The sequence below is a fragment of the Danio rerio genome, chromosome 22, assembly GCF_052040795.2.
Source record: "Danio rerio strain M-AB ecotype USA chromosome 22, GRCz13ab, whole genome shotgun sequence".
Taxonomy (NCBI): Eukaryota; Metazoa; Chordata; class Actinopteri; order Cypriniformes; family Danionidae; genus Danio; species Danio rerio.
The window spans coordinates 39,566,089-39,580,000 of record NC_141042.1 but is presented as its reverse complement, the minus strand read 5'-3'; the positions used below and the strand labels follow the sequence as shown (position 1 = coordinate 39,580,000).

The 13,912-nt window shown below is 30.8% G+C and overlaps 2 protein-coding genes across 7 annotated transcripts in view; one reads left to right on the top strand and one right to left on the bottom strand.

Annotated features, from left to right (window-relative positions):
* The window catches only part of armc9 (armadillo repeat containing 9), an 89,543-nt gene that overhangs the window by 73,226 nt on the left and 2,405 nt on the right, over positions 1-13,912 (bottom strand). For 5 of the 6 annotated variants that reach the window (XR_015522322.1, XM_087304693.1, XM_087304694.1 and 2 more), the window contains exons 1-4: positions 5,412-5,570; positions 3,320-3,405; positions 2,198-2,323; positions 1-139 (exon numbers count right to left, since the gene is read on the bottom strand). The exon at positions 1-139 is cut by the window's left edge and continues 32 nt beyond it. Coding sequence is in view for 3 of the 6 variants with exons in the window: in XM_087304691.1 (XP_087160817.1) it covers positions 1-139; positions 2,198-2,323; positions 3,320-3,394 (340 nt within the window). In the remaining 3 variants the exon portion in view is untranslated. Of the gene's footprint in view, positions 140-2,197; positions 2,324-3,319; positions 3,406-5,411; positions 5,571-13,912 lie in introns of those variants that run through there. The other variant, XM_087304690.1, reaches the window with a different exon arrangement.
* polr2h (RNA polymerase II, I and III subunit H) lies at positions 6,776-12,470 on the top strand. The gene is given in 5 exon segments (NM_001017600.1): positions 6,776-7,154; positions 8,677-8,760; positions 9,277-9,370; positions 9,666-9,749; positions 12,073-12,470. Coding segments are annotated over 5 exon segments (453 nt in total). The 5' UTR covers positions 6,776-7,081; the 3' UTR covers positions 12,191-12,470.

Sequence of the window (13,912 nt, the reverse complement as noted above, 5' to 3'; positions counted from 1 at the left end):
TCGTAAAATGGATTTGTAGGTAGAATTCCAGTTTTTGGGCGACTGGATCAAAATCCCGAATCTCAGGGGGAATATTTTTAGCCCACAGCTCAGAAAATACCTTGTAGTCTCCATCATTAAACGAGCTGAGAAAATCCTCCTGCAGGAGAAAAGAAAGCATAGAGTGAATTAACAACAGCAAGAAAAATAATAGTGAAATAATGATATATTCATATTAATAATGAGTAGGTGCTTTTCACTTATTTTTACACAAAACTAGCAATAAAGTTATGCTTTTCACAGAGAAATAGGATTTAGCAACATGTCATAGGTATTGATTCTGTTATAAAAATGTGACATATTCATTATATGCATTATAATACTTATTTTCAGGATTTATTAGAATAAAAAATGAAAAAATAATACATTTCGAAGAACACAAATATCACAAAGTAATCAAACAGACATCATTTAAAAGAATTTAAACATTATATTTAGACCATTTTGAGGGATGTAAACAAAAACAATGGTCCCAACGTATTTCTTGTTTTACATTTTTAATGTCTATAGCTTCAGAGAATCCAAAAAGAGCCACATTTTGATAAATAATATTATGATAGCTGTTTTAGCATTAAGTTATGATTGAACTGCCTCTTGTTACAGTAATGAAATAGTTTAAAAACAAGCAGAAAATGTTCATGCAAACATAGAATGGTGAATATGAATATATATATTTATACAGCCCCCTGTTTATTTTTTTCCTTAATTTCTGTTAAACTGAGAGAATATTTTTTCAACACATTTCTAAACATAATAGTTTTAATAACTCATCTCTAATAACTGATTTATTTTATCTGTCATGATGACAGTAAATAATATTTTACTAGATATTTTTCAAGACACTTCTATACAGCTTAAAGTGACATTTAAAGGCTTGACTGGGTTAATTATATTAACTAGGCAGCTTAGGATAATTAGGCAAGTTATTAAAACAATTTGCTTAAAGGGGCTAATAATTTTGACCTTAAAATGGTGTTTAAAAATTAAAAACTGCTTTTATTCTAGCCGAAATAAAACAAATAAGACTTTCCCCAGAAAATAAATATTATCAGACATACTGTGAAAATTTCTTTGCTCTGTTAAACATCATTTGGGAAATATATAATAAAGAAACTGAAAGGGGGGTAATAAATCTGACTTCCGGTTTGTGTGTGTGTGTGTGTGATATTTGTTTTAAAAATTATACTCAATCTTATTCATAATTATCTTGTTAATAAATGAATGATACGAGAATAAATCAATAAAGTTAGCATTTAATTAGAAAAAGAGTTGATGAATAAAAATATTATTATTTATATGTGTTTTATGCAGAAATTATGGAAATACCACTTAAGTAATACTTAAAATAAAATTACATAAACCTTATGTATAATTGTAAACTTTTTTTTACATTTTCTGTTAACATTTAGTAATAAACAAATCACCAATTTATGTTACTTAAGAACAAATTAATGACAATAGTTTCAGTAAAAATAATAATAATAGTAAAAATAATAACAACAACAACAACAACAAAATAATAATAATGTTATTATTAAATAAATTAATTAATAAACAAACAAATAAAACATCATTTCAATTTAGTTTTATTTTATTTAAACACCATTATAACACAATTTTTAAATTAAATGTATCGAAGAAAAAAACCTAAGTAAAACCTAAGTATTATTATTCACTTTTTCTCTGTTTACATTGTAAATAATTTAGTAAATAAATAAATAAATAAATATTGAAATGAAAAGATAATTAGGTTAATCAGCTAGGTTTAAACTATTAAACTATTCATTATTAGCTTATTATTAGACTATATACTCATAAAAAAATATTTTCATAAATAAAACTGTACGATTAATTAAACCTTAAAATGAAAATCTATTTGAAAATATTTATATGTATATATATATATATATATATATATATATATATATATATATATATATATATATATATATATATATATATGTATATACACATGGACACATATTTATCCAAGTCTACTTTGTAATGCTTATGGAAATGATTGCGAAATACTAATAAATCTAACATAACATTGCATACACTACATCATATATTCAGCTTGTTTTATTCAACATGTATTAATATTTGCTGATGACACAAATCTGGCTATGATGTAATGTGTAAATCAATGGCGTCTTACATAAATGCTGATTATTTTGGAGTCTCGTCGTGAAGCTCCTGCACTTTTCAGAGCCGGTTTCCCTTTGCGCTTGACTTCCTTTTCAAACGTCCTCGCCGTCTCTTCAAACTCGCCAAACTTCAGATACTGTGGAGGATTATTACATTATTAGTCGATTTACATCTATATTGGTGTGATGTAATCAAGGTATTTGTATTTGTACATAACGTATATAAGAAATATTTCTGCAGTTTTCTATATAACACGATGTCCCATCAACAAATTGCATGAGATAAACTTCCAGCGACAAGCCATTTGACTATCTGCACCAAAGGTTAAGCGACAGGATTAAAAACAATTAAATACCAGCCACTGCACTCCTGACAAAATGGCAAGGTTTATAATCCAGTTGACACAATGGAGAGTTTTCCAGCATGATCCGCCTTTTTAAGATCAAGCTAAAGCATCTTAATTGGATTCAGGTGAGGACTTTGGCCAGGCCACTCCAAAGTCTTTCTTTTGTTTTCTTTAGCCATTCAGAAGTGGACTTGCTGGTGTGCTTTGAATGAGTGTTGAGAGTCTTAACATCACGCAACGTGATAAGAATCCTGTGACAAGCAACATGCCAGAAACATTTAAATACCAGCCACTCCACTGCCAACAAAATGGTAAGGTTTATAATCTAACTGATACATAATAAACCTCGTTAAAAGGTTATTAAAAGTACATACGCTGAGTCACTGACTTTCACTTTCAAACTGTTCACTAGTTATTAATTTTTTTAAGATCTGAAGTGAACTATCTGCTGCTGCTTTCAGTAGTATGGCAATAAAGGTCTCATAAAATGGTGTTTAAACTGATACTAGTAGCATTTAACCCTGATTTTTTGTTTAATTAAGAAGAAAAAATAAACCAGAGTTATGTTTTAACTCTGTGTCGTAATGTGTCGTAGTATTTTATTTGTGTATTTTAAGGTATGTGCATCTTTGGCCTCTCATGGGATTAAAATGACACAAGAGCGAGTCATTTATAAAAGAATGTTCATTTTTGAGTGAACTAACCCTTTCAGTGTTTTTTTTTTTTTTACCCTTTTCCAGCAGTGTTTTGCCTCATAATAATCTGTGAGCGGTGCTGTAAACCCACCTCGCTGATCATAGACAGCAGGTCGCTTTCACTGGCCAGATTCTCTCCCATCTTCAGAGACTTTTTGAAGCTCATCGAACCACGGTCTGCAGAAATAAAACACTCTGCATCAAGACAATATCATAAGCAAACAAGTTAAAACCCTCACAACACTGGCACATGCGTAAATATATAACACAGGGGAATGCATTGAACACTTTTAGAAAGTTAGTAAGATTGAGGGAATGTTGGTTTTATAGTCATACATTCATTCATTTTTAATTTTCATTTTTTTAATTATTTATAACTTGTGACATGGTTACTAAATTAGTTTACCACGTTACTTTAAATATTCGGTCAGAAATAGCATGCAAGTTTGACCTCAAAACAACATTAGCACTATTTAATTAACTGTGAACAATGTACTTTGAGGATTCTGTACAGTATATAAACATAATAATGGCAAAATCAGAAAAAAACTAGTCTCGTGCATCACAGAGAATAACATTCTGATTATTTTGCAGTAGATACCTTTATCTGAAATAGTCTTGTCGTTTAATTGATTTTTACTATTTTATACATTAAAAGTTATTAACAAAAATATTATAAAATACACACAAAGCTATGTTTTCCTGGACATGTTCGTACTGATTTTATCGCATTTCATTGGGTTAATTCGTTCAAAGGCTTTTTTAGTTGAGAAATTAGGCCTTGTGCAGCATAAAGTTGCATATAATTGTGTCTACCTGACGTAGTTTTGTCTTAAAATACAGCAGGAAATAGTTTAATTGGTTTTCAAACCGAATGTTAATTATGTTAAGTCATTGCCTGCTAATATGATTTCTCCGAATTTGCAAAGGAAACTTTTCTGAAATTATATTATTAAAGATAAAGTCCGAAAGTGTGAATATACAGGTCCATAGCCAAGGGGGTTCGAGTGGTTCGAAAGACCTAGGGCTGGGCGATTTGACCTAAGATAATATCTCGATTAATTGAACATTTTAACTTGATTACGATTAATGAACAATGTCTTTTCCCCTCGTTGTTTACTGACAAGTTTAGTAAATATGCTCACAAATGAATGGTGCATTACTTGATTTTACAAAAATTGAAAGAAACACACACTATCTACTTATCATTAATTCATTTTCTTTTCAGCTTAGTCCCTTGATTAATCTGGGGTCACCACAGCGGAATGAACCACCAACTTATTCAGCATATGTTTTATGGAGCGGATGCCCTTCCAGCTGCAACCCCTCACTGAGAAATACCCATACATACTCATTCACACACATACACAATGAACTCATATTGTGTTAAACTGACTTAAAAAACAGCTTCCATAACCTTTCAAATTAAGTTAGAACATGTTTAACTTCGTTTAATAAGTTACAATGAAATAAAGACATATGTTGTCATGACTAAATGATAATATATATTTTTACAGTGTAAAATGCAGTATTTAAATACCACAATTAAATATAAAATGACACTAATAACTGTAAAATTGTTCACTTATTGTGAAAAAAAATACAAGTTTCACCAGGCTGGCCAAAGTGTGCTATAAAATCAACTTTACCCCAATTCAGCAAAAGTGTAAGGTAATATTTGAGAAAAAACGACACCAAAACAAACTAAACGATTCATTTATTATCCAAATCTATCACTTATAACGTGTATTAACTTCAGGGACAATTAGCAAACCACCTGGATACCCAGAATGTAAGTTAAACCTACTTATATATATATATATATATATATATATATATATATATATATATATATATATATATATATATATATATATATATATATATATATATATATATATATATCTTAACGTTACTTGTATGTAACGTTATTCATCGATGATGATAATAAACGGAATTAACTTCAAGGAAAATCTAGAAAACCACCTGATTTCCCAGAATGTAAGTTAGTGAATAATATAGTCTTTGGTTAAAGCTACTTTTATATCTAACGTTACTTGTATGTATTCGTCGATGATGATAATAAACAGAATCAACGTAACGGAACGTAAACAACTCTGAATGCTGCTGTTAGCTTGTGCGCGTGCTTGATAATCAGTCGAAAACTGCAGAAATCAGCTCACCTCACGAACTATACTTCATGTGCAGCCGTCGGTAAACATATCTGAAGCGTTTTATATCAAAATCACAGAGATATAAAAGCGTTAAAGATTATTTCAGCTCGGTTAACGGAGGATGTTTGGCTAATTGTGATGGTAACCATGAGGAAGACGCTTTCTCCTAGTAACCGCGACAGGAGTTGGGGTGTCGGAAATGAGTGTCGTAAAAAAATTGTAGTTTTAATGTGGTGTAGATTTGTAGTAATTTGTGCTTCGAATCTTTGAATTTCGTGGTTAATGGGAAATCGCTGCATTATTTTTTTAGTAACGTTTATTAAAGTAATATTAACATAGTAATAGTGACAAAGCACTTGTTTTAATATTGATATATGCTAATATTGATAAACAAATAACAATTAAACAAAACTAAGAATTTATGAAAAAAATGCTTTATTAAAACAATCATGTTTATTCATAATTTAAATTCTCATTTAAACTATTTATGGTTATGAATAACTAAACTAAAATAAATAAATTATATATATTTATAATATATTTTATATTTACTTACTAACTTTTATATTCATATTAACCTTTATTAAAGCAATTTTACATGACAAATATTACATGCATTTCTGTACATATTTATAACATACAAAGTTGTATTTTAATATGTATTGTTAAAAAATTATTAAATTATAAATATGTACACAAAACATTAATAAATACAAAGTCAGTTTTGACAAAGATAATAATAATAAAAATAATAATGATGATAATAATAATTTTATTAATGATAATAATAATAATAACATATTATGTATATGCATAATATGTTGTTATTATTATTATCATTATTGTATATATATATATATATATATATATATATATATATAAAATATGCATTAATCTGGTATTTATGCAGGTATGTTCACTATTATGGAGGACGGATTAGAATGTGGACAGATTAATAATTAAATTAATAACATGGTTATGGGGCATTTATTTGCGTATTAATTAATTTATTATTTTATTTATGCAGAAATGTGTATATTAATTAATTAATTAATTTATTTATTAATTTGCGTATTTATGCATTTATTGTTTTATTTATACAGGAATTTGTGTACTTATTTATTAATAAGTTAGTTAATTTATTTGCTTATTTATTTTTTTATTTATGCACGAATTTGAGTATATTTTTATTTATTTATTTATTTGCGTATTTCTTTGTTTATTTATTTATTTACTTATTGTTTATGCAGGTTTAATCCTCCATATACTATTAAATAAACAAACAAATAAATAAACAAATAAACAGGCAAAAAAAAAATAAAAAGATCGAATACGCTACTGTCGTAAAAAGCGCGCCACGAACCGGAAGTAGTAGTGAATCAAGTGACCAGAGACGAAGCACATTGTTTCGCGGCATGTTTCATATTTGTGTTGAACGAAAAGAAAGTTGCTTCATTTTACAGTAGTTTTATTATTAATATTTCTGAGCTGGGACGAGTTTACGCACAGTGTATCTGCAGGAAGTGCACCAGAAAGCGCTTATTCAAAACAGCATTCAGCAGGAGAGTGTTTGAATGAAGCGTCTCCGTCGAGTTTTGTGTTGATTTCTACATAATTTAGTTTTCAGCGGGATTTTAATTCACCAAACTGAGCATTTAGTGTATCCTGCTGGAGTATAAATGGCTGGGATTCTGTTCGAGGATATCTTTGATGTGAAGGATATCGATCCTGATGGGAAGAAGTTTGACAGAGGTGATTCATTCATTCACTTATTTATTTACTGGATAAAACAAAAGTCTCTTCAATGTGTTTTATAACGTTAGTTATTGATAAAACTTACAAACAGCATGAAGATTTAGATTGAGGAAAAGTTGGTTTATATTCGCACATTCCTTCATTTAACGTTCTCCATGCTCACATGTAAATCACATGTAAACATACATGACTTCACTATTTAAAGTTTGCAAATTATACTTTTATTTAATGATATTATTAAGGAGAAAGTCTAAATGTGCGTATATAAAACTACCTCAATAAGGTTTATTTGTTGGTTCGATTATTTATCACACAATAATAATTAGACTTATTGTATACTTATTAATACTACTTTAATGATGGAAGTTGAAGAGCTTAAAACTTTTTAATTTTTAATTTAGCTCATTTTCTTGATCATATATATTTAATATTTATTTTAAATGGAAAAATATGAATATATTAAATTAAAAATGTATTTTTTTACATTGTCAATGTCAATTTAAATGCAAATAAAACAATTTTATTGTTATTACTATTATTAATAATATTAATTATTATTTGAGATTTTTTTAATATATATTCTCTTTAATATTCTTTTTGTTGATGCTGCCTAAATAATATGCAGTGATCAAAATTAAAAATAAAATCAAAACATACTGCGTAAAAGGCATATCTGAAGGCAGAGCCGTTTATTTAATTACTGTTTTTATATATAGAGGTAAAGTTGGTTTTATATTTGCACATTCGTTCATTTTGCAGTCTCTATATTGTTGACCATGTTACTTTGAGTTTTCGATCGGAATTAGCACGCAAGTATGACTTGTAAACAACATTAACACTGTTTATCTGAATGTGAACAATGTTGTACTTTGATAGTCATTTGCTGCTAACATGATTTCCCTATATTTAGTATTGGCAAATAATACTTTTTCTTAAAATATTATTAAGGAGAAAGTCTGAATATATCCGAATATAAAACCAACTTTACCTCTGAAGATTTTTTTTTATCATACAATAATAATCAAGCTTATTGCATATTTATAAATACTACTTTAATAATGGATGTTGAAGAGCTTAAAGTTTTAATTTAACTTGTACATTTACTTGATCATATATATTTAATATTTACTTTAAATGGAAAAAATATTAATATATTAAATAAAAATTAATAGTATATTTTTACATTGTCTAAATGTCAATTTAAATGCAAATAAAACAATATTATTATTACTATTAATAATAAGTGTTTTTAGTACTTAGAATTTTTAAATCTATATTCTTTAATATTCTTTTTGTTGATGCTACCTAAATAATATATAGTGATTAAAATAAAAATAAAATCAAAACAAACTGCGTAAAAGGCATATCAGAAGGCAGAGATGTTTATTTAATTACTTTATTTATTTATTTATTTATTTATTTTTTTTTTTTATAAATCAACCACTATTATTTTTCCCCCCTAAAAGTCTAGAATTCACTAAACACTCTTGATTTGTTGTTTTGTATTTGTGATGATCAGTGTCTCGTCTTCACTGTGAAAGTGAGTCTTTCAAGATGGACCTCATCCTGGACGTCAACATCCAGATTTACCCTGTTGATCTTGGTAAGTCACTGTTCTTGCTCTCTGTGTTGTTCTCTGGGCTGCATAGAGGTAAAGTTGGTTTTATATTCACACATTCAATCAATGATGTCATGTGCAAACAACCTATAATCCATTACCTTTTTACATTTTCATATTGTTACTTGTCTACTTATCTGTTAATTTGGTCATTGCATAAATAAATGATTAAAAAAAACAAACAAATAAAGTAATTTCTCCAGTGTTTTGTTCAGACGAACGAAATTGTATGATTATAAAAAAGGAGGCGTGGCACCTAACCCCACCCCTAAACCTAACCGTCATTTGGAGATGAGCAAATCGTACTAAAATGTATGAATTAGATCGTTCGAATTCGTACGAATTAGCCACTAAATGAAAAAGTTACGAATTGCCGTGAGATTGTGTTGGTTTTATCAGCACTCCAACAGTATTTACATGTTTTTCCGGTATCCTGCTGCCCTAGTGATGATAATGTTGTGTTGCTGTCATATGCTAATGAGGATGATGTCATTGTGTCAGGTGACAAGTTCAGACTGGTGATCGCCAGCACTCTTTATGAGGACGGGACGCCGGACGATGGAGAATACAATCCTCAAGACGACCGGCCGTCCAGGTCATACATTACTCCTAAACTAAATCTTAGATATTTCATGTCTACGATCAAATCAAATCAGGCCTTTATTTACACATACACTTTCGTATAGTGAAATAGAACCCCAAAAATGTAAATTAATTACTAATGACATCATTAAAGTTGTTTAAATGACTTTTCTAGTGTCATGACTGATGGGCAACTTTTTTTAATCAATGAGGAATTGTCTTAAGTCACTGCTACTTTAAATCCACAGAAAGGTCAACACACAGACAATAGTAAATGAAACTCGGTGGTGTTTGTTGTTGTTTTGCAGAGCTGATCAGTTTGATTATGTAATGTACGGAAAGGTTTATAGGATTGAAGGAGATGAAACGTCTACAGAAGCCGCCACACGACTGTGAGTGTTGATTTATTTGCCTATTTACTACTTTTTTACTGGGATTTTACAATATAGGTGAATGCATGAAATGTGAGATTTTTATCAAGGTATTTTAAATAAAGTAAACAATTAATATGCATTGTTATTATATATCAGCTGTGGGGGAAATTAATTTGAAAGAGAATTCTGAATCGATAAGGAGATATGCAAAATGCATCTTTATTCAGTTTTGAGCTTATTTGCTCTTATAAACTAGCCCAGAGCGCCACCTGCTAGTCTAGAATAACAACTGCTTTTAAAAACTAGCCTGGAACACCTTCTGTTGCTAAAAAAACTAGCCCAAAGAGCCATCTGCTTTTAAAAAACTAGCCGAGAGCTACATTTGCTGTTTAAAACTATCAGAGAGTGATACTGCTGCTTTTAAAATCTAGCCTACAGCGACATCTGCTGTTAAAACTAACATAGAGTGCCGACTGCTGCTGTTAAAATCTAGTATAGAGCGACATCTGCTGTTAAAACTTTCGTAGAGTGCTGACTGCTGCTGTTAAAATCTAACCTAGTGCGACATCTGCTGTTAAAACTAGAGTAGTGCACCATCTGTTGTTAAATTAGTGTAGAGTGCCACCTGCTGGTCAGAACAAGCCTAGAGTGCCATCTGCTGTTAAAAACTATCAGAGAGTGCCGACTGCTGCTGTTAAAATCTAGTATAGAGCGACATCTGCTGTTAAAACTATCAGAGTGCCGACTGCTGCTGTTAAAATCTAGTATAGAGCGACATCTGCTGTTAAAACTTTAGTAGAGTGCTGACTGCTGCTGTTAAAATCTAGCCTAGTGCGACATCTGCTGTTAAAACTAGTGTAGTGCGCCATCTGTTGTTAAATTAGTGTAGAGTGTTACCTGCTGGTCAGAACAAGCCTAGAGTGCCATCTGCTGTTAAAAACTAGTCTAGAAATGCCTTATGTTGTTAAAAAGAACTAGCCTAAAGAGCTAACTGCTGTTAAAAACTAGCTTAGAGCAACATCTGCTGTTAAAACTAGAATAGAGCGCCATCTGCTGTAAAAAAACTAATCTAGAACGCCTTATGTTGCTAAAAAGAACTAGCCTAAAGAGCTAACTTCTGTTAAAAACTAACCGAGCGACATCTGCTGTTCAAAACTATCATAGAGTGCCAACTGCTGCTGTTAAAAACTAGCCTAGAGCGACATCTGTTGTTAAATCTAGCCTAGAGCGCCATCTGCTGTTAAAATCTAGTCTAGAATGCCTTCTGTTGCTAAAAAGAACTAGCCTAAAGAGCTAACTGCTGTTAAAAACTAGCCTAGAGCGACATCTGCTGTTAAATACTAGTCTAGAACGCCTCTTGTTGCAAAAAAAAAACTAGCCTAAAGAGCTAACTGCTGTTTATACTAGCCTAGACCGACATCTGCTGTTAAATACTAGTCTAGAACGCCTCTTGTTGCAAAAAAAAACTAGCCTAAAGAGCTAACTGCTGTTAAAACTAGCCTAGACCGACATCTGCTGTTAAAAACTAGCCTAGAGCCACATCTGCTGTTAAAAACTAGTCTAGAACGCCTCTTGTTGCTAAAAAAAAACTAGCCTAAAGAGCTAACTGCAGTTAAAAACTAGCCTAGAGCAACATCTGTTGTTAAAATCCCAGTATCAATGGAAAATCTATTTTTGTAATGCATTTCCTAACTAAAACTAGTCTAGAACGCCTTATGTTATTAAAAAGAACTAGCCTAAAGAGCTAACTGCTGTTAAAAACTAGCCTAGAGCGACATCTGTTGTCAAATTAGTGTAGAGCACCACCTGCTGCTCAAAATTATCCTAGAGTGCCATCTGCTGTTAAAAACTACTCTAGAACGCCTCTTGTTGCTAAAAAAATTAGCCTAAAAAGCTAACTGCTGTTAAAAACTAGCCTAGAGCGACATCTGTTGTCAAATTAGTGTAGAGCACCACCTGCTGCTCAAAATTATCCTAGAGTGCCATCTGCTGTTAAAAACTACTCTAGAACGCCTCTTGTTGCTAAAAAAATTAGCCTAAAGAGCTAACTGCTGTTAAAAACTAGCCTAGAGCGACATCTGTTGTCAAATTAGTGTAGAGCACCACCTGCTGCTCAAAATTAGCCTAGAGTGCCATCTGCTGTTAAAAACTAGTCTAGAACGCCTCTTGTTGCTAAAAAAATTAGCCTTAAGAGCTAACTGCTGTTAAAAACTAGCCTAGAGCGACATCTGCTGTTAAAATGCCAGTATAAGTGCAGAATCTATTTCTGTAATGCATTTCCTCCTCCACTCTATTGTTGCTGTAGTAGTGAGTGAATGTTTATATGTGTGTGTGTGCACAGATCAGCGTACGTGTCGTATGGAGGCCTGCTGATGCGTCTTCAAGGCGATGCTAATAATCTGCACGGGTTTGAAGTGGACAGCAGAGTTTATCTGCTGATGAAGAAACTGGCGTTCTGAAGCCTTCATCAAGGACTTTTTTTAATAACTCTGCTCCCCTTTCATGACAAACTGTGGCCCTTGGGTAATCTCAAAATATCTGCTCATCATTTGAAAGCAAATGCCCTGATAAAGGTTTTGCATCTCATTATTTGCATCCGAGTCATGTGACATTCTGCCTGTTTTTTTTTTTTTATCAGTAAAAATCAGATTGTGTTAACTAGTAATGGGCTTTTTGGATTTGTTATTTCTTTTCTTTTGCTGGAATAAAATGTTTTAAGACTGCTCATGTGGACAAAAACACAAGTCCTCCTGGTTACTGTCAATTTAAGCAACAGCAAAAAATGTAGTTTCAGCACAAATGGAGATCCAGTTGAATCAAGCTGAAGTGTGTGTGTGAGCGAGAAAGAGAGAAAGAGTGGGTGTCTGTGTGTGAGAGCTGTAATAAATATCATGAGACAGACGTCAGAGAGACTGCTTTACTGTCAGAGAATGAATAAACACTGCTGGATTTCTGTTTATCCTGCTGCAAATAATATATATATATATATATATATATATATATATATATATATATATATATATATATATATATATATATATATATATAGACACACACACACACACACAGTCGAAGTCAGAATTATTAGCCCCCCTTTGAATTTTCTTTACTTTTTGTAAACATTTCCTAAATGATGTTTAACAGAGCAAGGAAATTTTCATAGTATGTCTGATAATATTTTTTTCTTCTGGAGAAGGTCTTATTTGTTTTATTTATTTTTTTATTAAAACTGTAATAAAAGCAGTTTTTAATTTTTTAAAACCCATTTTAAGGTCAAAATTATAAACCTATTTAAGCAAAAAATGTTTCCCCCATCGTTATACTTAAAATTACTACAAACTTTAAAATATGAATACAAATCTTTAGTAAAGTACAGTAGTGTTTTTATTTATCTATTTGTCTACTGTATGTACAGTAAGGGTTGTTTTTGACAAAATATTACCTGTATTGAGTTGGTCTGGTCTCTGTACGGTTACTACAACCTTCAAAACATGAGAAAAAATCTTTAGAGATATTTGGTAGTTTTTATTTATCTATTTGACTACTGTATTTACAGTAAAGTTGGTTTTGATAAGATATCACATGTAGTAAGTGCATAAAGTTACTACAACCTTCAAAATAGGAATAAAAATGTTTGATGAAGTACAGTAGTGTTTTTATTAATCTATTTGTCTACTGTATGTACAGTAAGGGTGGTTTTGAAAAAGGATCACCTGTAGTTAGGTAGTTAGTTGGTCTGGTCTCAGTGAAGTTAATACAACCTTTAAAATATGAATAAAAATCTTTAAAGATTTTAAAGATACTGTGCGGTAGTGTTTTTATTTATCTAATTGACTACTGTATGTACAGTAAGGGTTGTTTTTGACAAAACATTGCCTGTATTGAGTTGGTCTGGTCTCCGTACAGTTACTACAACCTTCAAAATATGAATACACATCTTTGGTAAAGTAGAGTTTTTATTTATCTATTTGTCTACTGTATGTACAGTAAGGGTGGTTCTGACAAAACATCACCTTTAGTAAGCTGGTCTCATCTCCATAAAGTTACTACAACCTTCAAAATATGAATAAAAATATTTGGTAAAGTACAGTAGTGTTTTTATCTATCCATTTGACTACTGTCTGTACAGTAAGGATTGTTTTGACAAAGTATCACCTGTAGTAAGTTGGTCTGGTGATTAG